The sequence below is a fragment of the Camellia sinensis genome, chromosome 6 (genome assembly GCF_055761805.1).
Source record: "Camellia sinensis isolate YWXY chromosome 6, ASM5576180v1, whole genome shotgun sequence".
Lineage (NCBI taxonomy): Eukaryota > Viridiplantae > Streptophyta > Magnoliopsida > Ericales > Theaceae > Camellia > Camellia sinensis.
The window spans coordinates 73,641,262-73,667,253 of NC_138966.1; the positions used below are offsets into that span (position 1 = coordinate 73,641,262).

The window sequence follows — 25,992 nt, forward strand, 5'->3', positions numbered from 1 at the left end:
GATGTACATAAGTTCATCATTTCATTTGTGGAACATGTTTTGGCTGATTATAGTTTTTTATTAAATAGTTAAAAGATAAAAATTAAATCACTTATTATATATTATAATTTTTATTTATTTAAAATATTATGTAAATAATATCTCATAACATATTTTTAAAATATTTAATAAATTTTCAAAATTAATTGACCCATTTATCCCCAAATAATCAATTAAGGTTTGGTTTGGTAACTCTCTATTTTAGGGTTCATTTGGGAAGTGGGTTGATTTTTTAGTTATTTTAGCCTAGGATTAAAAGATCTCGTTTGGGAATGATTTTTTAGCTTTTTTGATTTTTTGTAAGAGAAAGAAGATAATGATTACGAGTTGAATGTGATATTTTATATATTTATTTTTTGACTATTTTAACTAAAAAAAAAATCCCAAACCTCAACTTTCCAAATGAGCTATTAGTTTAAAAAAATACTAAATGCACTATAGAAATCAATTGCATTCTCTCTGTTATTTTATAAAAAAAATAAATTTTGAAATAAGCCCTAATTGACCAGTTGGTTACATCTTAAAGAAACTTTTGATTGATTTATTTATTTATTCGATGGGAAAAGTTTGGAAAAGTTTGATTAAGCTGCTGCTGAGAGAGAATGCATTTTCCCAAACGAGTTATTAGTTTAAAAAAAACTATTAAAAATGAAGAGCAGTGTTGCAGAGCTCTAATTAGAGTTACACTGCAGCAGCTCTAATGAGCTGGCCAAAAAAAAAAGAAGCGTGTAGTGAGGTAAAAGACAAAATATGGGAAAGAAAAAGACAAATTAATGCTCTATTAAAGCTCTCTTTTTAGAGGTCTAAATCATTTTTAAAAAATACACTATAGAAATCAATTGCATTCTCTTTATTATTTTATAAAAAAATAAATTTTGAAATCAACCCTAATTGACCAGCTAGTTACATATTAGAGAAACTTTTGATTGATTTATTTATTTATTTTTCAAAAATATTTAAGGTTGCGTTTGGTAGAGTTTTGTAAATATGATTTGAAAGTATGAGTTGTATTTTGAGTTTGTGAGTTGTGGAATTATGATTTGAGTGTAGAAAATTTATTTGGTTATGGTTTTTGAAGAGAGTATTGAATTGAGTGTGAAATTGAGTTTCGAAAGTTTGATTTGACACGTGAAGTAAGAAAATTTGTTTGGTTATGAGTTTTAGAAAGAGTTTTCAAAACTTAATTCAAATTGTTATAACTCATAACAAAACACACTACGTTCACACTATTGAAAATTCTGATCAACACTCATAATCAAACTCTTTTTAAAATTCAATTAAAAAAATTTATTATTAACAGAAAATAACATTAATCAATTTTTTAATTGAAAATACTACAAAGGAAATAATTTTTTTTTTCAAAATAAATATTCAAAAAATTTAAATCGTAAAAATTTAAATAATTTAAATATTCAAAAAATTTAAATAATTTAAAATGTTAATATTTTAAACTTAAAAACAACTATACAATCAAATCGTAACCAAACACATAAAACAAAACTCAATTAAAAAATTATTTTTAAACCTCAAAACCAAACACACAACTCGAAACTGCATACTCCTTTTACAACTCTACACTCAAATTGTAACCAAATATATAACAAAAAAATTAAAATAATTAAAAATATTTTTATAAAATAGAGTTTGAATTTATTTTTATAAAATATTTTAAAATTTAAAAAATTAAAATCGTAATATTTTGAAATTAAAATATTTAAAAATATTCAAAAAATTAAAAAATTTAAAAAATCGTAACATATTTAAATATTAAAATATTTAAAATATTTAAAAAATTAAAATATTGATTTGAATTGAGTTTTGAAAAGAGTTTTGAATTATGTGTTTGGTTATGAGTTTTAAAAGTAATAATTGAGTTTTGAATTGAGTTTTGAAAAATGGGTATAAAATTATGATTTGAAAGCTCAAAACAAACAATATACTCAAATCAATGGGTGAAACTATAATTTGAAACCCTAACCAAACGGAGCCTAAGAGTTCTAAATTAAGAGTTTTAAATGAACTATAATGGATGTGATTCACTTATTGATGTGATATTTTGGCCTTCTTTTTTTTCTATTTTTTTTTCATTGTCACATAAATAGAGCTCAATTAATTCTCTACTTTTAGAGCTCTCTGTCATCTCTCTATTTTTTGGAAAAAGTTTTTTTTTAACAATTGTTTGGAAAAGTTTGATTAAGCTGCTGCTGAGAGGAAAAATACTTGGGAGCATTAGAAATGGAGCACTAGAAGGAGTACTAATAATGTGATAGTGGACCCCGCCTACTTTCTATGCCTTGTTTCTTTTTTTTTTTACCATTTCCAATGCATTAGTGCTATTAGTAGTGTATTTTTTAGTGGTCTAAATCATTGTTGCTGCTGAGAGAGCGTGCAATTCATTAATTAGGATTCGTTTGGAATATGGATTAATTTTTTGTCTTTTTAATTATTTTAATTTGGGATTAAAAAATTTTATTTGGAATAAATTTTTTAATTTTTTTAACTTTTATAAAAAAAATAAAATAATTATAATTTAAATATGATATTTTATTAGATTAAAAAATTTATTTTATCTTTTTTGAACCCGAAGGATTAAAAAAGAAAAAAAAAAGCAAGCACGAGCAGAGCTCTACGCACCACGCGCATGCTAGCCTATCTCATTAATGGCATCACTCAAAAGATATATACGACTACGTCCCACCACTTCAAATCTCCCACCACTTCCTCAAATTTTCGACTCGCTTTCTCTCTCTCTTACACTGGTGCTGCAGGTACTCTCTCTCTCTCTCTCTCTCTCTCTAACTCTCTCTCTCTCACTACTCTAAGAGCATCTCCAACCATACTCTCTAAAATGGCTCCTCAAAGTACACAGAAAACTACCTTTTCTATTTTGTCTATCTAGTTTAGCTAGTGTACACTCCAACCATACTCTTTATTTTAACTAACCAATCAAACTAATTTAACTAATTTTTTTTAAAAAAATTATTATAAACATTAATTTTGAAAAGAAAACTATTATAAGAGAAAAATGGAATCATTTTCTATCAATTCCAAAGAATAATTTTAAAATAATAGGAATCAAATCGTATTTTAAATAAATTTTAAGTAATATATTTGTGATTTCCTCTAATTTTTATCTTTTATTTTTAATATATATATAAACTTTTTAATCACTTTTATTTATTTATTTATGGTGTGTATTTGATTGAGAAATTTATGGTGTGTATTTGATTGAGAAATGGGTCCTCAAATTGTATTGGGGGTCATTGCTTCTCACACACACACACACACACACACACACACCTCACTCAGAGTCATGGCAGCAGCGACCTTTACTGGCTCCTCAAAGACCCTTTCCTCTTCACAAATTCAATGAGATTGGTATTGTTTCTCACCCAATTCAACGAACCCATTCCTCAAAAACCATCATTTACAGTATATTCAAGAACAACAAAGCCATGGCTTCTTCTCTTTTGGGTGCTGCTGGGTTTGCCCTCACCCTAGTAGTGGAACCCGGCTCTGCTGCCGAGCTTCCATTGATGATGGGTTCTTCTTCTTTGCCGCTCTATGAACCCCCAAATGCCCTCTCTTTGCCCACCTGGGCCATCCACGTCTCCAGCGACATTGAATGGTCACAACTCTCTCTCTCTCTCTCTCTCTCACTCACTATCGAAATTGTTTAATTGATTTTTAAATTCTGCACTTGAAAAGGGTTATGGCAATGGCGTTAGTATGGTAATATGGGGAGAAATCTGGGTATGAATCATGGAAGGGGCAGGAGGTGGGTTGAGAGAGATCGTTGATGGGGAAGAATGGGAAAGGGAGAAAGAGAGAGAAAGAGAAAGGGAAAGAGAGTCACCTGGCGGGTACACACTTTGCCTAGCAATAGAGGCTGGCTACATGTGGAGAGCCAAAACGAGAAGGGGCAAAATGCCTCACCATTTGGAGTCCTAGAAATGCAGCTTCAATAGGTAAAATGTCTAATTCTCTCCATTTACCTCATGCGTTGGAGATGCTCTTAGCATCTCACATTCCCAACCTGAACCCAGAAAAAATAAATAAATAGAGAGAGATATCAATGTCTCATGTGAAATGAAGAACAAGACTATACACCATTTCTACTTCAATCTTGTCTCACTACTACTACTACTACCCATCTTCATCTTTTCTTTCTTTCTCTCCTCTGCAAATGCTGATTATTTCACTCCTCTGCAAATGCTGATTCTTTCAACAATGGCGGACTCACAGACACCGAATCATTATACATCAAGCAACGCCAGTTACTCTACTACAGAGACGAGTTCGGCGACAGAGGCGAGAACGTAACGATTGATTCGTCTCTGGTTTCGAAAACCCTCGTCTCCGAAACGCTTACATTGCACTTCAAGCTTGGAAAGAAGCTATACTCTCCGATCCCCAAAATCTAACCGGAAATTGGGTCGGATCTGATGTGTGTCACTACACTAGAGTTTACTGTGCTCAAGCGCTCGACAACCGCTCGATTAAAACCGTCGCTGGAATCGATCTCAATCATGGGGACATCGCTGGGTACCTTCCGGAGGAGCAGTGATTCCTCACCGATCTTGCATTGTTTCACATAAATTCGAATCGGTTTTGTGGAACTGTGCCTCACAAATTCAAGAACTTGAAGCTTCTCTACGAGCTCGATCTGAGCAACAATCGTTTCGCCGGAAAATTCCCTCTGGTGGTACTGAAATTGCCGGTGTTGAAGTTCTTGGATCTTCGATTCAACGAGTTTGAAGGCAATGTACCAAACAAACTCTTCGACGAAGATTTAGATGCTATATTCATCAACCACAATCGATTCCAATTCGAGTTGCCGGATAACTTCGGGAACTCGCCGGTGTCGGTGATTGTGGTGGCGAATAACAAGTTTCGAGGATGTGTTCCGGCGAGTCTGGGGAACATGTCGAGGACTTTGAACGAGATTATACTGATGGAGAATGGGTTGAGGTCGTGTTTGCCTCCGGAGATTGGGTTGTTGAAGGAATTGACGGTGCTTGATGTCAGTTTCAATGAATTGATGGGGTCGTTGCCGGAGACGATTGCGGGAATGGTGAAGGTGGAGCAGCTTAATGTGGCGCATAATATGCTTTCTGGGAGTGCTCCGGCGAGTATATGTAAGCTTCCAAGACTTGACAACTTTACGTTTTCTTATAATTTCTTTACTGGTGAGGCTCCGGTGTGTTTGAGCTTGCCTGGTTTTGATGATCGGAGGAATTGTTTGCCCTCGAGGCCTGCGCAGAGGTCGCCGGCGCAGTGCCGGCGCTTTTTGTCGAAGCCTGCTGTGGATTTTAGTGTTTTTAGGTGTAAGCCTTTTGTTCCGTCACCGGTGGTAACAACTTCACTCTGTCCTGCGACAACAATCGCACAATCCTATCATTATCCTCCGCAAAATACTACGTTCATTCCATCAACTACGATAACTCCACAATCCGCCTCATCGATATCAGCATACAAACCATAGTTGTCAAATTGGGATTCGTATCGTGAATCGAAATGGCCTCGTACCGAATCGCGAATCGAATCGAATCGTGAATCGTAAAGATTCGGTCACTTTTTTTAAATTACATAAAAAAAACATATTTATACACTTAAATATTATAAATATGAAATATTTAGATTTAAAAGTAATAAAAATGTTATTTTACATGATGATCACGTGGTCTAAATAGGTAAGACGCTTCTATGGCAAGAGATGTGGGTCCGAGCCCCACCGTGATCTATGATCCTATATTATATTTATGTATTTATGATATAATTTATGTAAATTCACATCACAACATATATGTGTGGCAATTCACATACATTCATCATGAATAAGGTTCACAACTTAACAAGTTCTAAACTTTTCAAAACTCTAATCTATACTTGTAAAGTAACTTGTGTCAAAAAGAGACCATACAAAACAAAAGTTAGATTAGACAAAGTTAAAAATTCCAAGAAGTCTTCATTTCTTCATTTCAATCTTCATCATCTCCAAGGTCAATATCATCTTCATCATCTTCATCATCATCTACCATAGTCACTTCATCAAACTCTTCTTCCTCTTCCTCTTCCTCTTCCCCACCTTCAATCAATTCAACTTCATCATCATCTTCAAATACTTTTCTTTTTCCTCTATCGATGGCATTTAAATTTCTTGGTCCTACATTAATAAAATTAAATAAGGTTATGAATGAGCAAGTAAATGTGAAAATATAGAAACTAAATCTTTGAAATTAACTTATTTAAAAATTAAAATATACAATTATACCTCTTTTTCTCTTTTTGCTAGTTGTTCCTTCATCATCTTCGAAACACTCTTGGATGTCCATCCATGAATGATCTTCGGGTAGACATGGATCTTCTTTCTCGGTAATCCATTCATCATCGGATTCCATATCCGATAAATAAATAGGATCATAAGTCTCACCCCTTTCTTGTCTCTTAATTTGCCTCAACTCAAGTTGAATGTTATACTTTACAAAAACCAAAGCATTCAACCGTTGTTGCTCCAACCGGTTTCTTTTCTTCGAGTGCACATGATCAAAAGTGCTCCAATTTCTCTCACACCCGGTGGCACTACAAGTAAGACTTAGCACTCTAATAGCTAACTTTTGAAGCTCTTTGCACTCTTCTCCGTAACTTTCCCACCATAGAGCTGTAATTAAATGATAAAGAGATGTTAGAGAATAACGCATGCCATTGCCAACATAATTGTTGTGAAAATGTGAATATATAATTTCATAATATTAAAAAATTTTACCGGGTTGTTTCTTTTCCCTTGTCAAGATGGCCATGCTCATACCAAACATACCCTCGGCCTTCTTGAACTTTTCTAATTGCTCATCAACCTTCACTCTATCCTCTATATCCGGATACATCCTCTCAATGGTTTTAAATAAACCAATTTTCACCTCCATATCCGCATTGAAGTTTTCTTGATAATGAAACCTAGAAAGAAAGATAAATTCATAAATAAATTCCATTACATTTTGTATATAAGTCACACAACACAACACAACACAAATAATTTGACCAAAATAGAAAAAAACTTACATTGGATTAAGGTAATATGCCGCCGCATGCAAAGGCCTATGGAGTTGTAAATCCCATCTAGTATCAATAATTTCCCAAATGCGCTTATATCTACCTCTCACATGGTTCAAGTTTGAAGCAATTTCTTCCTTCGCTCTATCCATAGCTTCATAAATAAATCCCATTGCCGGCTTTGCATCACCATCCACAAGCCTCAAAATTTTCACCAAAGGGAGCACACACTTCAAGCAATACTTGATTGCTTTCCAAAATCTAGCATCTCCCAAGATTGTTCCTTGTGCCTTTTTTGCATTAACAGATGTAGAATAGCTACTTTTAGCCCACTCTTCCGATGCAAACATAGCTCTAAGTTGGAGCTTTCTATCTTGGAAACTTTTTAAAGTAAGGAAGGCGGTGGCAAATCTAGTAACCGCGGGTCTTGTCAACTCTCTATTCTTTGTAAATTTTCTGAACAAATCAAGCACCCAAGCATGCCTATAAATGTACACAGCGATTTCCTTGGCTTTAATTATTGTATCTTTGAAAACCGTCAACTCACCTATGTCACTCAACATTAAGTCAAGGCAATGTGCCGCACATGGGGACCAAAACAATTTAGTCCTCTTCTCTTCCAATAATCTACCGGCACCCACATACGCCGATGCACTATCGGTTACCACTTGAGCCACATTTTCTTCACCAATTTCATTCACAATGTCATCAAGCATCTCAAACAATTTCATAGAATTTTTAATTACACCGGAGGTGTCCATTGATTTAATAAACACCGTTCCACTTGGACTATTAACAAGGAAATTAGTAAGAGAGCGAGATTTTCCATCGGTCCATCCATCGGACATTATAGTGCAACCCGTCTTCTTCCATTCTTTTCTATACGCTTCTAAACTTGCATTCACATTATCAACCTCTTTTTTCAAAAAAGAAACTCTCACTTCATGATAACTTGGTGGTTTCAATCCCACACCATACTCACCAACCGACTTCAACATCTTCTTAAACAAAGGGCTTTTCACTAAATTAAAAGCCAATGCATGCCCATAAATAACTCTACAAATATCTCTAATCACGGGCTCCCTTTGCTTTATCATTTGATTCAAAGTTTGTTGCTTTGCCCTCCCATTTGTGACATACGCATCCATAGTTCCCCCTTTACTTTTTCCCTCAATATTTTTTTCTTCAAAACAATCAACGTCTATAATGTTGTCTTGTTTTTTTCCACTTAAGAGTTGTAAAAACATATTCATAACATCTTCAGAAACTTGACTACAAGCACCAACATTATTATGAGTTCCGGCTAAATGATTTTTCATTCGAATCACTCCACCCCAATAATCTTTTCCACAATAATTACATCTCAAATACATTCTATTATCATCTTTAATACGAGTACAATGGTCCCATGTTGGATCTTGTTTTCCACTTTTTTTTTTTGCTTTTCATATTTTTTTTATCCATTAAAAAAAATAAAATATTTTTTTAATGTTCAACCCACACAGCAGTAATGTTCCACCCACACAGCAGTAATGTTCCACCCACAAAGCAGATTCTTCAATGCTTCTACAGTCCACACAGTAGACAATAATAAAGTAATGGATAATGGACAATAAAGTAATGGAAAAGGAGGAGTCTAAAGTAATATATAGTATTTTATATTCCTTATTTGAAGTTTGTCTGGTAGTGTACTACCTCAAACGAAATTGCAGGAGCAAGGAGAGACGACCAAACAGCAGCAAGGGACCACGAAGCTCTGCGTCGAGGGCCACGAAGACTATACAAAGGGCCACGAAGTAGATTCCAACAGCAAGGGACCACCAAACACTGCGAAGAGGGACAAAGCAGCTCTGCGTCGAACAGAGAGGTGAGTCTTTTTAGGGTTTTGTCTGTTGGAAGTAAAAAGGGTTCATGGGTTACCTTGGGTGGACTGTCGTTTGGTCTTAGAAGACCAGGCGACCCATCTTGTGCCCAGAAAAAGCAAAAAAATTGGCCCAAAAATTGATTTTTTTCCATTCGGGTCCGAGAAACTGGGTTGACCCGCGACAGCAACGAATCGTGCGATTCAGCGATTCTTCGATTCGTATCGTGAATCGATCGATTCAGATGCGATTCTGCACCATTTCCGATTCCATGTACCTGTTCGAATCGATTTCTATGTGTATCGAACCGAATCGTACGATTCGAATCGCGAATCGTACGATTCTAACAACAGAGATACAAACCAACAACAACAGCAGCAACAACAACAACGTTTGCTCCTCTTTCCCTCTTCATTCTTTAACCCTTTCCAACTTCACTTTTGGAGATCCTTTTTATCCGACTGTTATAACCTTTCTAGTGTTCTTGAATTGTGAAAATCCAGTGAAATCTCCTTATTACATTAACACGACGTCTTATTATTGCGACAATGGATTCAATTCCTCGTCATTGAAAGGCTATTTGTATGTTGTGGCTGGACAAGTGAGGGTTTGGGATGTCACCGACTCCTGCACTGTCCAGACCATTGCTATTTCTTCGTGGCCATTTATGATTGGAACTTAAATTGCATCGAATTTTTCATTCTCGGATGTTAACAAGGCTCTGGAATATGGGTTTGAGGTTTCGTGGGGTTCAATAACTGCAAAAGTTGCAAAAAATGGGCATCTTGCTTTGGCGATGTTTTGAATGTCATTGCCGCTTGCTCGACTGTCTGCTCTTTTCAGCCTTCCTTTCTAAGTGAGTAAAATTTTCTGATCCCTTTTGTTTCGACCAAAAATACGTTTTATACTTTTAATGTTTAGGATGTACAGAAAGTAAAAGAAATCACCAAGAAATATTTTACACCGGAAATTGATTTGCAAACAGGAATTTTATACATTTGAATGACGTGTTGATGACAAATTTAAAATAACTAGTCTTTTGATTTTTTTTAGATGGTACAAGCCTTTTGATTTTTGATTTGAAATGAATGTACATAAATTTCACTGCCATTTCTTTAGGAGCACACTATTGAGGTGAGAGTGTCCAAAAAAACCTCTACTTGTTTTTTGAAATTTTATACAACAAGAGGGTTTGGATATAGATAAAGTTTTTGATGTTGGAAATTGGCATAGCTTAGCTTGTTGCTTTTATGATGCATAGTTTCTCTCATTGCAGTTCATGTGGAAGGTGTGAGCTTTACTCCCATTTTCCTTGTCTGTCAACTGTTTGATAAAATGCATATTGAGCCTCCGTTTGGGAAGTGGGTTGGCTTTTTGGTTTTTTGACTTTTTTGGCTATTTTAGCCTGGGCTTAAAAGCTTGGTTTGGGAAGGGCTTTTTGGCTTTTTGGTTTTTTTGAGTTTTTTTGTGAGAGAAGAATGTAATGATTATGGGTTGGATGTGATGTTTTTGTTTGTTATGGCTAAAATAGCCTATTTTGTCTTTTGTGGCTAAAATAGCCAAAAAAGCCCAAGATAGATCTTGCCAAACAGAGGCTGAGTTGATTTTTGAAATTTTGGACCTTTTTGAGGATAGAATTTAGGAAAATTTTGACTTAATAAAGTTTTTGTTCAAAGTCTTTTTTCATGTAAATTATTTGAGTGTATTTTCTACAAATTTTTTTTTTTCTAAGGTTTGAGCCAAATAGCGAATTTTTTTAAAAAAAATGATAAAGTTTTGTTCAAAGTCTTATACTAGGTCTAATTTTCTTTTTGGTTTTTTACTATTTTACTTATTAGGTCTCAAATAAAAATTTAATCCAATCCTAGATTATGCAAATTTAGATAGTAATGTTGTAGTAAAAAATGCGAGGAGAGTAATGTTTAAGTGATATTTCGCTACAATTTATTCGGTTTTATCTGGTATTATAGTTTTAAGTTTTTTGATATACCCTTTATTTTTATTTTTATAAATTGAATTTTGCTAACAATTTTAGTAGTTATATATGGAAGTAAACTCTATTTATTTATTTATTTTTATGTGAATGTATAAAAAGCCCCATATTAAAACTTCACTTGTAGCTTCAAAAACTGAGGGTTGACCAATGCAATTGTGAACTTTTTCACTTTTTGTTGAACAGTAAGAGCTAATTTACAAATGTTGGCTTGACTATTTTAGTAGTTATCTGAATTAGTGGCTATAAATTCTTTTAATGCAAATTGATGGAGATGCCATCAGGATAGAGCAAGAAGGCTGATAGTACACATTATTTCGTTTTAATGATGGACAAGATAATGTTGTGAAAATTAAATAAGGATGTGGTCGGCTTGACATCTTTAATTCCCACTAGTTTTTGCAAATTTTGGTTGTCTAACATAATTTTTTCGCCAAAAATTGCAGGCAAGTTGTGGAGCTTCATCTCGAGTGAGTATTCTTTCTTTGATGTTTAATCCTGTGAATGGAGAAGTTGTTTGCAAGACTATTGTTTGGTACAACTTATTTGTGATAGGGGTGTTCATGAATCCGATTGGTCCGATTTTAGAGTAAATTAGAAATCAAACTGGTCCTTAGAATTCTTTGATAGTAACCGAACTGTTAAATCTATATAACCAATATGGTTCGATTCTACAATTCTAAACATTTTAATAACAAAAAATTTATTCTACTATATAAGCAAAAGGGTCAAGTTTATCTCAGTCCATGAAAATGATAAGTTTTTATTATAAAAGGTTTTACATGAAAATTATTTTTTAAAGTAAAAATTTTACATTGATGTAAATGGGTTATTCCAATTTCTTAATTGACACATCCTTAACATAAATAATTAAAGGAATATTTAAAAATAAGTGAATGAAAATTTCAGTGTGGAATGATACCACAGTGCAGGGCTTGCCGTAGGCGTAGGTCAACCTAGGGGCCTCCAAAATTTTACTGAAATTTAGGTCCCTGAAAAAATTTGGTTCTTATATCAGGTTTAATTATTTTGGAGACCACTATGGTCTCATTTTGATAATTCGAATCGTTCATGTTTAAAATCATAACGTGTAGATTATTCATGAAACAAATTCAGGGTGATCCAATAACTGTATATATTAGTTTATGGCATTTATTTATAAAAAAAAAAAACTGAACAACAAATATTATTTGAAAATTATACTATTCATTTTTTGGGAGACAACTGTAATAAACCAACGTGGTTACAGTTATCAAATCGACTTGAATTTTTTTTATAGATGATTTACACGTTATGGTCTAAAAAATGTACAGTTTGAATCATCAAGATGAAACCGTAGTGGGCCTTATGGGCCTGAACAACATTAGTCCAGTCCACAACCTGTTGCCAATTTTTTTTTTTTAGGTCTCAAATAAAAAAAATGATCCAATTCTAGATTATGCAAATTTAGTTAGTAAATTTGTGGTAAAAAATGCGAGGAGAGTAATATTTAAGTGATATTTTGCTTAAATTTGTTCGCTTTTACCTGCTATTTTAGTTCTAGTTTTTTGGGTACCTTTTTACAATTTTTGCGAACTTACATCAATCTAGTTATAAAAGCTGTGCAATACATTACCTCACATGTGAAAAATATAATAAAAGTAATGCTACGTATATCATGAAAAGTTTTATGAAACTAATTCAAAGGTAATTGCATAATGTAGGAATTGAATAGTTGTTATACTAAGGAAAACCAATTTAATCGGGCGAAAGGCAATTCAGAGCAATTTTGAGCCAAGTAAATACCGGCACACGACCGGAAGGCCGAATAAACAATCATGCGAAGGATTAAGAGTAGGCCTGACCTTAGGGCCTAGAAACGAATATAAGTAGAGCAACATCAACCAAAGAGAGATATGCAAGAATAGATTAAAAAAACTTGAGACAGAAGCAAACTAGAGAGCATATACTAACTTGTTCGACGGAATGCTAATTCCGGCACTCCCGACTGGAGTGTTCATCCCTTTTCAGGTGGCAATCTGAGGATCAAGAATGTCTTACGGGATCCTATAGTATTTCCAAACCACTTCTCCACAATTGGCGCCATCTGTGGGAATACTCAAGCACATTCATGGCGAGCGTAATAGATGATCCTCCGGTAGTCGCTGACAACCTTACGCCAAGAGATGATATCACTCTAAGAAACATGCTTGAACCAGAGAATATCACCGCACAACGGGCCTTGAACTTCGACTCAGTAGCCCAGACCTCACCCTTGACATCAGTGCATGAGACAATGCAAACGATTATGGATCAAGTAAAGCAAAACGAACAGCGACTGGAAAACATGATTGCTGAGAATGAGGGCCTCCGCCAGGATTTGGCCTTGGAGGTGGCAAAATCCCAGTAGGCCGCGTGCCAAGACCGGGGTCGACCTTCGGAGAAGAAGGATGGTCGATGACATTGACTTCGAAAACATGATAGTGATAGTGATTCTGACTCATCATCCTCAGAATCCAGAAAGAAGGGACGAGTCGATGTATCCAGCTTATCCAAAGGAAGTTCGCATGTACGACATAAACGAGGGAGGAGAAATGATTCAGATGAAGAAGATAAGCATGACCCTTTTGTGCGACGACTTGCAAGGGTAGTGCTACCCAAGGAGTTCAAAGTGTCGTCGTTCACCCTGTATAACGGAAAATCGGACCCCACTGATCACATTCGTCATTAGAAACAAGCGATGACACTTCATGATGACGATGAAGCTCTCATGTGTCGAATATTTTTGAGCAGTCTAGGACCACTGGCCGTCAGATGGTATTATAAACTGGAGCTGATATCGATTAAGAGCTTCCATCAACTCCAAAAGTCCTTCAGGGCAAGATTCATCACCAATGAGATTCAGCCAAAACAAGCTGATTCTCTCTGGGCAATGCAAATTAAACCAGAAGAAACCTTTCGTGAATATTCGGCACGCTATTGGGAATACTTTAATCTGGTAGATGATGCCTGCAATGACTCCATGGCCATCACCGCCTTTAAAATGGGATTGCATCCTGATAGTCCCCTCCGCAGTTCATTGACCACGCAGTTCATTAACCAGAAGGCCACCCAAAATAGTTTGGGTGTTAATGAAGAAAGTTGAAGAATATTGTAAAGTGGAAGACGATGCCCTGCGGGTCAAAGCTGGGCAGAAAGCTGTTAAGACGGCTCTGCTAGGAATCGTTCAGCCAATAAGCGTCGTGCTATCAAGAAGCCTCGAACCGCGAAATCGGGCCAAACGGGACAAAAGGCGAGACTCGCGCCGATCAAATGACCAATGTTCACATTGAGCGAATGAACAATATCAAGTGGATAGTAGGCACACAAGGCACTCAGACAAGAAATACACGGAGTTAACAGAGTTGATCAGTAAGATTTTGTCGAAAGTCAAACACCTTCCGTTCTTTAAGTGGCCGTCCAAGATGACGAGACCTCCCGATACGAGGAGACGGGATAAATGGTGCGAGTATCACAAAGACCACGGTTATGACACCGACAGTTGTTATGCACTAAAGGATCACCTGGAGGAGCTGGTGCAAGACGGCTGGCTGGTGCAACACATTCGGAAGAATAATTCATCGAACACAGTAGCCTTACGGCCAGATTCACCTCCACTTGGTGTAATTCATATGATGTAGCTTGCTGACGTCATCCGAGGTGCATATAATTCAGTTGCAAACTAGCCCACATAGGCCAATCACGCCAGTGAAAAGGTCCCATGAAACTGGGAGGATTAGTTTCGATGACACTGACTTAGTTGGAGTAATCCTCCCTCACGTTGATCCCTTTGTCATCGAGCTACGTGTGAACAGATTCACCATCGAACATGTTTTTATTGATCAGGAAGTACTTCAGAAGTAATGTATTAAATTTTTTTTGTTAAACTCGGCTTCACTGACTCGTATCTGTCCCCGGTCGATTATCCACTATTCGGCTTCAATGCTAACTTGGAGTATCCTTTGGGAAAAATCACACTACCAGTTCGGGCGGGCACTAGATCAGTAGATGTGGAATTTATAGTTGTCAAACTTCCTTTACCATACAATCTCATTATGAGAAGAACTTGGTTGCACACTATGTAAGCTGTGCCGAGCACCTACCACCAACTACTTCGTTTTCCGACTGAGTACGGTATCGAACAAATTCAAGGTTCTCAAAAATCGGCACCTTTTTGCCGCAAAGAGACCAAAAGAGCTGGAAGTGAATTCAATTGAGGTACCGGATCAAGAGAGCCTTGAGGACATTGGGAAGACCCTGAGTGAAAAGGCAACTAAGGCCCTGGATCGGGTCAAAATTAACGGGAATCTTGACAAGTTCTTCATGATCAACACTTCCCTGAACGAAGTTGAAAGGCAAGAGCTTGTATCCTTCTTACTCGGCAACCTCGATGTGTTTGCATGGTCACCATACGAGATGCCAGGGGTGGATCCTTTTGTGGCCTAGTACCTCTTAAACATTGATCCAAAATGTAAGCCAATTATTTAGAGAAGTCGGCGGTTAGCCGCGGAACATACTTCGGTCGTTGTTGAAGAAGTTGATCGATTACTTGATGTCAGGGCAATTCACGAAGTAACCTACTCTACATGGCTGTCCAATAGCGTAGTTGTAAAGAAGAAGAATGGATTTTGGCGTGTTTGTGTGGATTTCACAGACTTAAACAAAGGTTGTCCCAAGGACTATTTTCCTTTTCCCAGAATAGATCAACTCGTAAATGCAACGGCACATCATCAACGCATGAGCTTTTGGACGCCTACAGAGGCTACTATCAAATTGCCATACATCCGGAGGACCAAGAAAAGACTGCATTTCTCACCCCAAGAGGAATCTATTGCTACAAGGTCATGCTTTTTGGGTTGAAGAATGCGCGGGCAACTTACCAAAGACTAGTGATTGCCATGTTCAAGGAACAACTTGACCGTACCATGGAAGTATATCGACGATATGGTGGTCAAGTCCAAGGAAGAACAAACCCATCTAGCCGATTTAGCAGAGACATTCGGCATTCTTCGAAAGTACATTCAGTTTGCTAGAGATTATCACATTTGACATTGAAATGAAGTAAGAAAGAAAAAAGAAATTGTTAAGTGGCCAATTTTAGCTTTAGATAATTTTAAAATTGATATGCAACTATTAATATAGAAAAGTAGAATCTTGTGGTTGCAAGCTGAGAGCCAAGTCACCCTAAAAAAATTAACCCCTAAGAATCTTAATTGACCCCTAGCTATGATAAAAACCAGATTAAATGAACTTGCTCTTTGTTAATTCGTTATGCCATGACCTTTTAAAGAGAGAACCAAATGTCTTAATCAAAAACTAGATTTATGCATATAAAACGACCAGTCATTGATCGATGATTGAAGAGAGATTTCTACTCTGATGAAACTACAATAAAATTGACATAGTTTAATTTTGTTATTCAGATTCAACAATAATTTTTAACTCACTATTTACAGGCCTTACATCCACAACTCCACTACTTACTGTTGGATTTGTGAAGGAAAATGGATTGGTGGGCATGATCAGTGTCCCCATCTCCTTCTAATATTTTAACCACAACATTCATGGAGGGTCGATCTATCGGGTACCACTGAATGCACGAAAGTCCCCACAATCGCTAACTTCTTTGCAATCTTGGTATCCGCATCATCCATCAATTGGATTCCCAGCTCTTCTTCGCGATGCAAACGATTGTAAATCCATTCAGGAAAGTACACTTGGTTGGTGTTCTGCACTGTTACATCAAAATCCTTTTTTCCTCCTACCATTTCAAGCAACAACATCCCAAAGCTATAGATATCTTATTAGTACGACACATTTCCAAAGTTCCTGGAGAACACTTCAGGTGCAATATAGCCAATAGTTCCCCTAGCAGTAGTCATGGATACAATACTTTGTTCCTTTGAGCACAACTTTACTTGACCAAAATTCGAGATCTTCGGATTTAAGTTGTGGTCCAACAAGATATTATGGGGTTTAATATCAAAGGGAAGGATTCGTTGATCACCCCCTTGGTGAAGATGCTCATTTCTTTTGGCTATACCTAGAGCAATATCTTGCAACTTCTTCCAACCAAGTAAACCTTTCTCGTGACCAGATGACACAAACTTTTCCAGTGAATCATTCGGTAAGAATTCATAAATAAGAGCTCTTTTAAACCCATGAGCACAATATTTGACCAGGCGAACCACATTGATGTGGTGGATTATGCCTATTATTCCCACTTCGTTGATGAAATCTTCCCTCTTTCCTTTTGAACTATTGAAGATTTTAACTGCAACATGAACATCGCTGGAAAGTTGTCCCCTATACACTGTTTCATAGCCTCCTTGGCCTACTTTGTTTGTAAATTGATTTGTAATTTTTTTGATATCTCCATAAGAATATCTTGATGGCTTGAGAGCCCTGTAATCCTCCAAGAATCTTTCAATCTTTGATTGGTCCTCTCTCTTTATTTTCTTTGATCTGTGGACACAATACAATGCAATGACCACTATAACAAGAAGAAAAGAGCATACAACCACACCTGCAATTTATAACAACGAAATTAGGAACGAAAATTCCATATTCACTACAAACATGAAAGGTGGTGGAGAAATTCACCTGCAATCACTCACGGCTTTTTCGATTCACCTGTAAAATAGGGAGAATACTTGTCAACAAGTATGTGGAAGCTGTATAGGGCCATAATATTTTATTTTTTGATAAAAAATAAAAAATAAAAGCTTTTAAATTTAAGAACAGGGAGATACAAAACTGCCTTAAGTAACTAACCCTTTCAACAAATATAAAACCAGCCTAAGTTAGCTTCTAACAAACACCTTGCCTACATTACAAACACTACCTTGATCCAAACCATGAACATTCAACCTTACCTAATCAAATGAATGCAATAAACAAACAAGTGAAAGAGGTACATACCTTCCTTTGGCGGTTTAAAATTTTCATGTCTCGTGCTGTTACGGAAATTCAATCTATAATACTTGCCTTGTGCTTCACAGTTGTTACATATCTGTTTCGGCCATTTCAATTGTAGGTCAGGTGTTCGATCAAATACCTTAGAAGGAACAAATGTAATATTATACATCTTTATGCCAGATAATAAGGACTCAGAGTCGATAAAAAAATCAGAGTAAACAGCAATAACTTCACTACCCGATTCGTCGCCAAGGCAAGTATTGTAATAGAATTGTTGCCCTTTTGCAGGGAAATTGAATAAGCTGAAATCAGGGACGAAATCGGAGAATTAGAATGGAGAGGAAGACAAGTTGAGGTTCTGAAGCTAGTGAGGAAAACAACCATATGTGTAATATTCCTGTCCCGTAGTATGATAATTGGTCCTTAATATGAATATGATTATGTGTTTGATATGATTTTGTGTGCCATTATGTGAAAATATGTGGTTTTGAATTTCTATCTATTCACGTAGGAATATCTGTTCGATTATCTGCTCTAGAAATTAAATTGAAGGCCTTACCGGCCGCATAACCCGAAATTGATTACGCCATTGTGATTGGCATAATTTTTAGAGCTTACGGTGAAATTTAATTTGAAAATTGATTTGGATCAGATTAAATTGATTTAATTAATCATGAAGTGCTCAATTGTCTATTATTAAATTAATGTGACTTAGTGGGGCACTACGTACTCAAACATCCTCTTTGTTATTCTACTTGGTTGATTCTAACTCAAGAAAAAGAGAGAGGGGTCGGCTAAAGACAGAGAACGAAGGAGAGTTGGGTGTTTGGCTCAATTTTGTGAAGATTGGAGGATTAAACTCAAGATTTTGCCATAGATTGGGAGAATTAAGCCTCTAGGTAAGTGAGTGCATGAATTGTAATTAGTAATTTTGTGAATTGAAGGTTGAAAAATGATTAAGAACATGAATTAAATTGTTTATGAGGAGATTGAGTTGTATGTGTTGAATTTAAAGTCAATAGATGCATGCATGTAGGAAATTACTATGAATTTCCATATTTGAACACAATGTGTATAATCTATGTTGAATCTTGTTTGAAATCCATGTATTTGATCATCTCTTCACCAATTAAGTTGATAAGAATGAATATTTCTCACATGCAAGAGTAGATCATGGAGGTATGAGCTTTGCATGTTTGAATTTGATGTGTTGGTGATGAGTTTGGGTTAATTTGAGGCATGCATGTAAGTAATTTAAGAAATTGAGCTTCATTGTGTTGTAATTTGGTGTTGGTATCATGTTAGTATATGTATATGTGAAATTTGAGCCATGGCATGCAAGAAATGTTGGTTAGAGTGTTGAATTCGAGCTCAAGAACCATTCTGGAAAACCCAGAATTTTTGATGTCCGCTCGAGCGGGGGAACCGCCGCTTGAGCGGGGATTTCGAGCTCCCAGTATTTTCTTGTAGGCATGGTGTCCGCTCGAGCGGGGAAGTTCACACTTGAGCGGGGAGCTATATAGGATGAACTTCCGCTCGAGCGTCCGAGTTCATGCTCGAGCGTAAAAATGATATAACCAGCACATTTGCAGACCTAATGGGTCCGCTCGAGCGGGGAATCCCACACTCGAGCGGGGACCCTGTTTTCTGAAATTTTGAAAGTGTATTCTTTGTTTCGTTTTCCGTGTTTTTTCACTTGCAAGTATTCTTAGGCATGCATTTAGCATTGTAATTGAGTTAAAGAGATAAGAATGAAGCCTAAAGAGGAATATGTGAATTAAAAAACGGATTGAATCGTTTGTGACCCATATGTGCTATATGATGTGTAGGGTCAAGCTTCAGGGCAAATCCACAAGCCGATCACTGTGAGTAATATCTTAACAAGATATTTGAAACATGTTGTTGTCCAATTATTTACTTCTATGTAAATTTATTAATTTGAATGGTGGACAACGATTGACATGAATGATTGGGCCGAAGGCCGTTTGATAAGAATGATGGGGCCGAAGGCCGATTGACATGAATGATTGGGCCGAAGTCCGATTGACATGAATGATTGGGCCGAAGGCCGATTGATACAAGTGATTGGGCCAAAGGCCGTCTGCTGTAACTGTTTCAAAGATTGCTTATGTATCTTCCTTATTCATATTATTCACTGGGCCGATTGATACAAGTGATTGGGCCAAAGGCCGTCTGCTTTAACTGTTTCAAAGTTGCTTATGTATCTTCCTTATTGATATTATTCATTGGGCTTTCGTTCACGCTCATTCATGTACATGTAGGTGAGCCAAGGGACGTCCAGAACCAGCCTCAGTGAAATTGTGAGAAACAGTCAAAGTTTTGAGGAGTCAGCCCAAACGTCTCACGCACGAGACTGTCTTCGCCTTTGTCCTTTGTTCATAGTTTTGTTATGTTGGCGAAAGCATTGGGCTACTTTTATACATAAGTCTTGGGTTCGACTGACTTAAACTTGTATGATCCTGTATGTACAGTGTTCTGTGTTAGTACATATTTTGATGTGAGTTATTAAAATATAAATGTTTGGAATGTTATGGTATGCATATAAGCATAGCTCTATGGACAAAGTTTTAAATTTGCTTCTGTTTGGTCCCTTTACTCTGATGAGTTTTGTTTTATTTGGTTTGAGGCCGTAGGTAATCTCGTAATTACTGGCCGGTTATGGCCTTAGCCCATAGGGACGGGTTCGGGTCGTGACAATATGGGTCTGTGATGTGAATGGATTGAGATGTGTAATTTATGTAGTTGATCAAAACTTTAACAGAAAATAGGAGGTCAAGGACTGTGTCGTTGGTTTGGGAGCAAGAAAGATTGAAGCCGAGACAGCCACAGTGTTGAGGGTGGCGGTTGTTTAGACGGAATGAGAATTGGATGGTTGGATTGTGGTCTGAGCATGTTGTTGGGGGTGCACTCATCTTGTCTTGCTGAGAGTTTCAGGACCAAGAAGAGAATCAGGAAGATGACCATGTTCCCTTGGTTACTATCTTTAAAGTTTCATCTCTCTCTGTGTATTAGATGGTTGGTGGTTTGGCCATTGACATGTTCACATGGGATGCCAATAGGTAGGTAAAGGACCAACCAACCCGGTTCAGTGGATAAGACCTTCGAATCCCTCGCTCAAGGCTTGGGTTCGAGGCTCCATAACCCCTTGTTGGGGTTAAACATACTCCTTAGCGCCTGGAGCACGCGGGGGGCCTAAGTTTCGGCCCCGACGTAGGTGCGGTGGGGTTCCTTGCAGATATGTTGTAGGTGCTAAGGGGCAATACTCCCTGGCGGATATGTTGGAGTAGCCTATCTGCATATCCATTTCTTTGAATAAAAAAAAAGGACCAACCAACCCACTGCATTGATGGCTTAGAGGAAGAAATAACATGTGAATGGTAACCAAGGGAGAGAGATGAAACTTTAAAGATAGTAACCAAACATCTAATACAAAGAGAGAGAGAGATATGGAACTTTAAAGATAGTAACCAAGGAAACATGGTCATCTTCTTGATTCTCTTCTTGGTCCTAAAACTCTCAGTCGGACAAGATGAGTGCACCCTAACAACATGCTTAGACCATGGTTCAACCATTTGATTCCCATTTCGTCTAAACAATCGCTAGCCTCAACACTGTGGCTGTCCCGACTTCGATCTTTCTTGCTCCCAAACCAACGACACAGTCCTTGACCTCCCATTTTCTGTTAAAGTTTTGATCAAATACATAAATTACACATCTCAATCCATTCACATCACAGACCCATATGGTTGTTTTCCTCACCAGCTTCGGAACCTCAACTTGTTTTCCTCTCCATTCCAATTCTCCGATTTCGTCTCTGATTTCAGCTTATTCAATTTCTTTGATTTCGTCTCTGATTTCAGCTTATTCAGTTGCCCTGCAAAAGGGCAACAATTCCATTGCAATACCTACCTTGGTAGCAAATCGGGTAGTGAAGTTATTGCTGTTTACTCTGATTTTTTTATCGACTCAGTCCTTATTATTTTGCATAAAGATGTATAATATTCCGTCTGTTCCTTCTGAGGATCAAACACCTGACCTACAATTGAAATGGCCGAAACAGATATGTGACAACTGTGAAGTGCAAGAAAAGTATTGTAGATTGAATATCAGTAACAGTACGGGACATGAAAATTTTAAACTGCCAAAGGAAGGTATGTACCTCTTTCACTTGTTTGTTTATTGCATTCATTTGATTAGGTAGGGTTGAATGTTCACGGTTTGGATCAAGATAGTGTTTGTAATGTAGGCAAGATGTTTGTTAGAAGCTTACTTAGGCTGGTTTTATATTTGTTGAAAGGGTTGGTTACTTAAGGTAGTTTTGTATCTCCCTGTTCTTAAATTTAAAAGCTTTTATTTTTTATCAAAAAATAAAATATTATGGCTCTCTATAGCTTCCACATGCTTGTTGACAAGTATTCTCCCTATTTTACAGGTGAATCGAAAAAGCCGCGAGTGATTGCAGGTGAATTTCTCCACCACCTTTCATGTTTGTAGTGAATATGGAATTTTCGTTCCTAATTTCATTGTTATAAATTGCAGGTGTGGTTGTATGCTCTTTTCTTCTTGTTATAATGGTCATTGCATTGTATTGTGTCCACAGATCAAAGAAAATAAAGAGAGAGGACCAATCAAAGATTGAAAGATTCTTGGAGGATTACAAGGCTCTCACGCCATCAAGATATTCTTATGCAGATATCAAGAAAATTACAAATCAATTTACGAACAAAGTAGGCCAAGGAGGCTATGGAACAGTGTATAGGGGACAACTTTCCAACGATATTCATGTTGTAGTTAAAATTCTCAATAGTTCAAAAAGAAAGAGGGAAGATTTCATCAACGAAATGGGAATAATAGGTAGAATCCACCACATCAATGTGGTTCGCCTTGTCGGATATTGTGCTGATGGGGGTTTAGAAGAGCTCTTATTTATGAATTCTTACCGAATGATTCACTGGAAGAGTTTGTGTCATCTGGTCACAAGAAAGGTTTACTTGGTTGGAAGAAGTTGCAGGATATTGCTCTAGGCATAGCCAAAAGAATTGAATATCTTCACCAAGGGTGTGATCAATGAATCCTTCACTTTGATATTAAACCTCATAATATCTTGTTGGACCACAACTTAAATTCGAAGATCTCAGATTTTGGTCAAGCAAAGTTGTGCTTAAAGGAACAAAGTATTGTATGCATGACTACTGCTAGGGGAACTATTGGCTATATTGCACCTGAAGTGTTCTCCAGGAACTTTGGGAATGTGTCATACAAATCAGATATCTATAGCTTTGGGATGTTGTTGCTTGAAATGGTAGGAGGGAAAAAGGATTTCGATGTAACAATGCAGAACACCAACCAAGTGTACTTTCCTGAATGGATTTACAATCGTTTGCATCGCGGAGAAGAGCTGGGAATCCAGTTGATGGATGATGCGGATGCCAAGATTGCAAAGAAGTTAGTGATTGTGGGACTTTGGTGCATTTAGTGGTACCCGGTAGATCGACCCTTCATGAATGTTGTGGTTAAAATGTTAGAAGGAGATGGGGACACTCTGATCATGCCCGCCAATCCATTTTCCTCCACAAATCCAACAGTAAGTAGTGGAGTTGTGGATGTAAGGCCTGTAAATAGTGAGTTAGAAATTATTGTTGAATCTGAATAACAAAATTAAGCTATGTCAATTTTATCGTAGTTTCATCAGAGTAGAAATCTCTCTTCTGTCATCGATCAATGACTGGTCATTTTATATGCATAAATCTAGTTTTTGATTAACACATTTGGTTCTCTCTTTAAAAGGTCATGGCATAGCGAATTAACAAAGAGCAAGTTCATTTAATCTGGTTTTTATCATAGCTAGGAAGCACTTCATACCATTATGCAGCAACTACATGAATTAATTAAGATTCTTAGGGGTCAATTTTTTTAGGGTGATTTGGTTCTCAGCTTGCAACCACAAGATTCTACTTTTCTATATTAACAATTGCATATCAATTTTAAAATTATCTAAGCTAAAATTGGCCACTTAACAATTCCTTTTTTTCTTTCTTGCTTCAGTTCAATGTCAAATGTGATAATCTCTAGCAAATCATTGTAAATCACTGCCATTTTTTTTGAAACTGAATGTATGTTAGCATCAAATCTCCATTAGGTAATTCCAACCATATGTTATCTATTGTTCTGTCAAAATTTCTATCTTATTGCTTACAATCTAAACTGGGTAATTTACACATACCTTCCCTGAGCTTCATTGTATTGTACAATTTAAAAAGGAACAAGGATTCATTGTCTTGCTATTGGCTGGAGCTCCATTGTTTTAATATTCAATGCCCATTTGGCAATAAATCTTGTCTTCTTTCTTGATCATAGTTCTCAAAAAATAGAAAATCCAATTTGTTTGCTTTTCTGCAAGTCATCAAGAAATAGCCTCTCCAAAATTGGGATAAGGTTACGTTTATCTTGTCCTCTCTAGATCTTGCCTTAACAGTAGTTTTGTCTTCTATGTCACTTCTTTTTTCTTTGCCAAGTGATCAGGAGGAAACTTGAATTAGTGGGTAGGCGTATAGAGTCAATTCATAGAACAAAATCATACAACTCATAGTACCATGTTTGAAGCTCTTGGTATTTTAGGGGAAGTGAATACAAAGACTGAGCCAAAGCAAGATTATTATTATTATTATTATTATTTTATTTTATTTTATTTTATTTTATTTTTTTCAGGAGGCTTGTGCATTTACCCAAGATACAAAAGATGGAGAACCAAAAAAAAATCACAACTTAGGAGAGACAATTAGGATTTAAGCGAAGCCATTCATCGATGCAATCAACATGGAAGTAATGTTGGCATTCAAGTATACGTCCGAGAGTTTCCATCGTCCTGTATTTGGACAAGCATATTGGGCAATTGTTGTAATCAGGCTTGGGTAGACGCGTCTGCTCTCACTAAGGACTGCTTTGGGGAGTGACTCAACAGTGGGCTCGTCAAGCCCAGCAACGCACATGATGGTGGCCTGTGGAGCAAAGGCGAATTCAGCCACTGAACCATGTCTACTGACGTAGGACTTGACCACCCTGCCATAAATGAAACACAACAGCCCAACTGTCAACATCAGGGCTGGTACTCATGCTCCTACGGTTATGGCATAGCTAGCACTCCTCGGCAATTCGGAAATTTTTTGTCATTTAGAACGTTGTTAAAATTCAATGAACCATTTATCCCTAAGCCTCGTTTGTTTTCCGGAGTAACAGTTTACTCTAGACTGTGATGGATGAACAGTGAGCTTAGCTTACGTTTGTTTTGTTTGTGGCTCTCTGGATTGATAGTCCGTTCGGATTAGGATAGGCCTTGGGTGAGCGGATTGTTAGTCTGGATAAAGAAGTGATATTAGAAAATAGTCTGGCCAGACGTTCGGCTGGTCAACCGCAATTTTTTTTTTAAATATTAATGTTTAATGATTTTATATTTTTTGTTAAGTAAAAATCATAATTTTATTTGTTTTGTTATTTTATATAAACATAATCTAACAATCTCCACACTAACAACTATCATCAAAACAAACATAATTTTACTAATCCCTTAACTATTAATGCTCTCTATTCTACCTCTAAAAACAAAACGGGGCCTGAATAACATGGTGAGGCAAATGGTGTTTTGGTCCCGTAATAGAATGGGAGCTATTGTGGAGTGGATGTATGAATTCAAAACTTTTTATAACTATTGAACTAAACACAACTTAGCCTTCGTTTGGCATGTAAGCTAATTTGACTTTTTGGCTAAGCCATAAGAAAATAAAATAGGTTAAAAAGTTAATTAAAAAAAATATTACATTCAAACTATAATCATTTCACTTTTTCTCTCACAAAAGTTAAAATTGCTAAAAAGTCTAATCCAAACGAACTTTTTAACCTCAAGTTAAAAAAGTCAAAAAGTCAACCCATTTCCCAAACGAAGCCATAGTTGGTCTAGTATTTATTTATTTTGAAGGTTAAAGTTTAAATCCAATTATATACAAGATTCTCGTTAATTTTGATTTATCAAATATATGTGTGAATTTTTTTTTTATTTGAAATATAATACTCAGTCCCACTTATTCTGACTAATGT

The 25,992-nt window shown here is 36.4% G+C and overlaps 1 protein-coding gene and 3 pseudogenes across 3 annotated transcripts; 2 read left to right on the forward strand and 2 right to left on the reverse strand.

Moving 5' to 3' along the window:
• The first annotated feature begins 4,232 nt into the window (after positions 1–4,232).
• On the forward strand, positions 4,233–5,524 carry LOC114292692 (leucine-rich repeat extensin-like protein 4; annotated as a pseudogene).
• Positions 5,525–5,818: 294 nt separating this feature from the next.
• On the reverse strand, positions 5,819–9,312 carry LOC145792699 (uncharacterized). 2 transcript variants are annotated; one of them, XM_082873981.1, is made up of 5 exons: positions 9,010–9,312; positions 7,099–8,939; positions 6,806–6,993; positions 6,314–6,700; positions 5,819–6,205 (listed from the first exon to the last, which is right to left on the reverse strand). In XM_082873981.1, the coding sequence occupies exons 2-5, from the start codon at positions 8,460–8,462 to the stop codon at positions 6,021–6,023; spliced, it is 2,124 nt and encodes a 707-aa protein (XP_082730107.1). In that variant the 5' UTR covers positions 8,463–8,939; positions 9,010–9,312; the 3' UTR covers positions 5,819–6,020. The 2 variants fall into 2 exon arrangements, with proteins under 2 accessions (XP_082730107.1, XP_082730106.1); XM_082873980.1 differs by having other exon boundaries at positions 7,099–8,655; positions 8,785–9,312.
• On the forward strand, positions 8,695–23,660 carry LOC145793360 (rust resistance kinase Lr10-like; annotated as a pseudogene). Its single transcript, XR_014333850.1, has 8 exons — positions 8,695–8,730; positions 8,777–8,956; positions 9,159–9,342; positions 9,431–9,580; positions 9,691–9,807; positions 11,391–11,414; positions 22,334–22,363; positions 22,441–23,660. The product of XR_014333850.1 is annotated as a rust resistance kinase Lr10-like (transcript).
• On the reverse strand, positions 16,378–17,495 carry LOC145792523 (rust resistance kinase Lr10 pseudogene; annotated as a pseudogene).
• Positions 23,661–25,992: the final 2,332 nt, after the last annotated feature.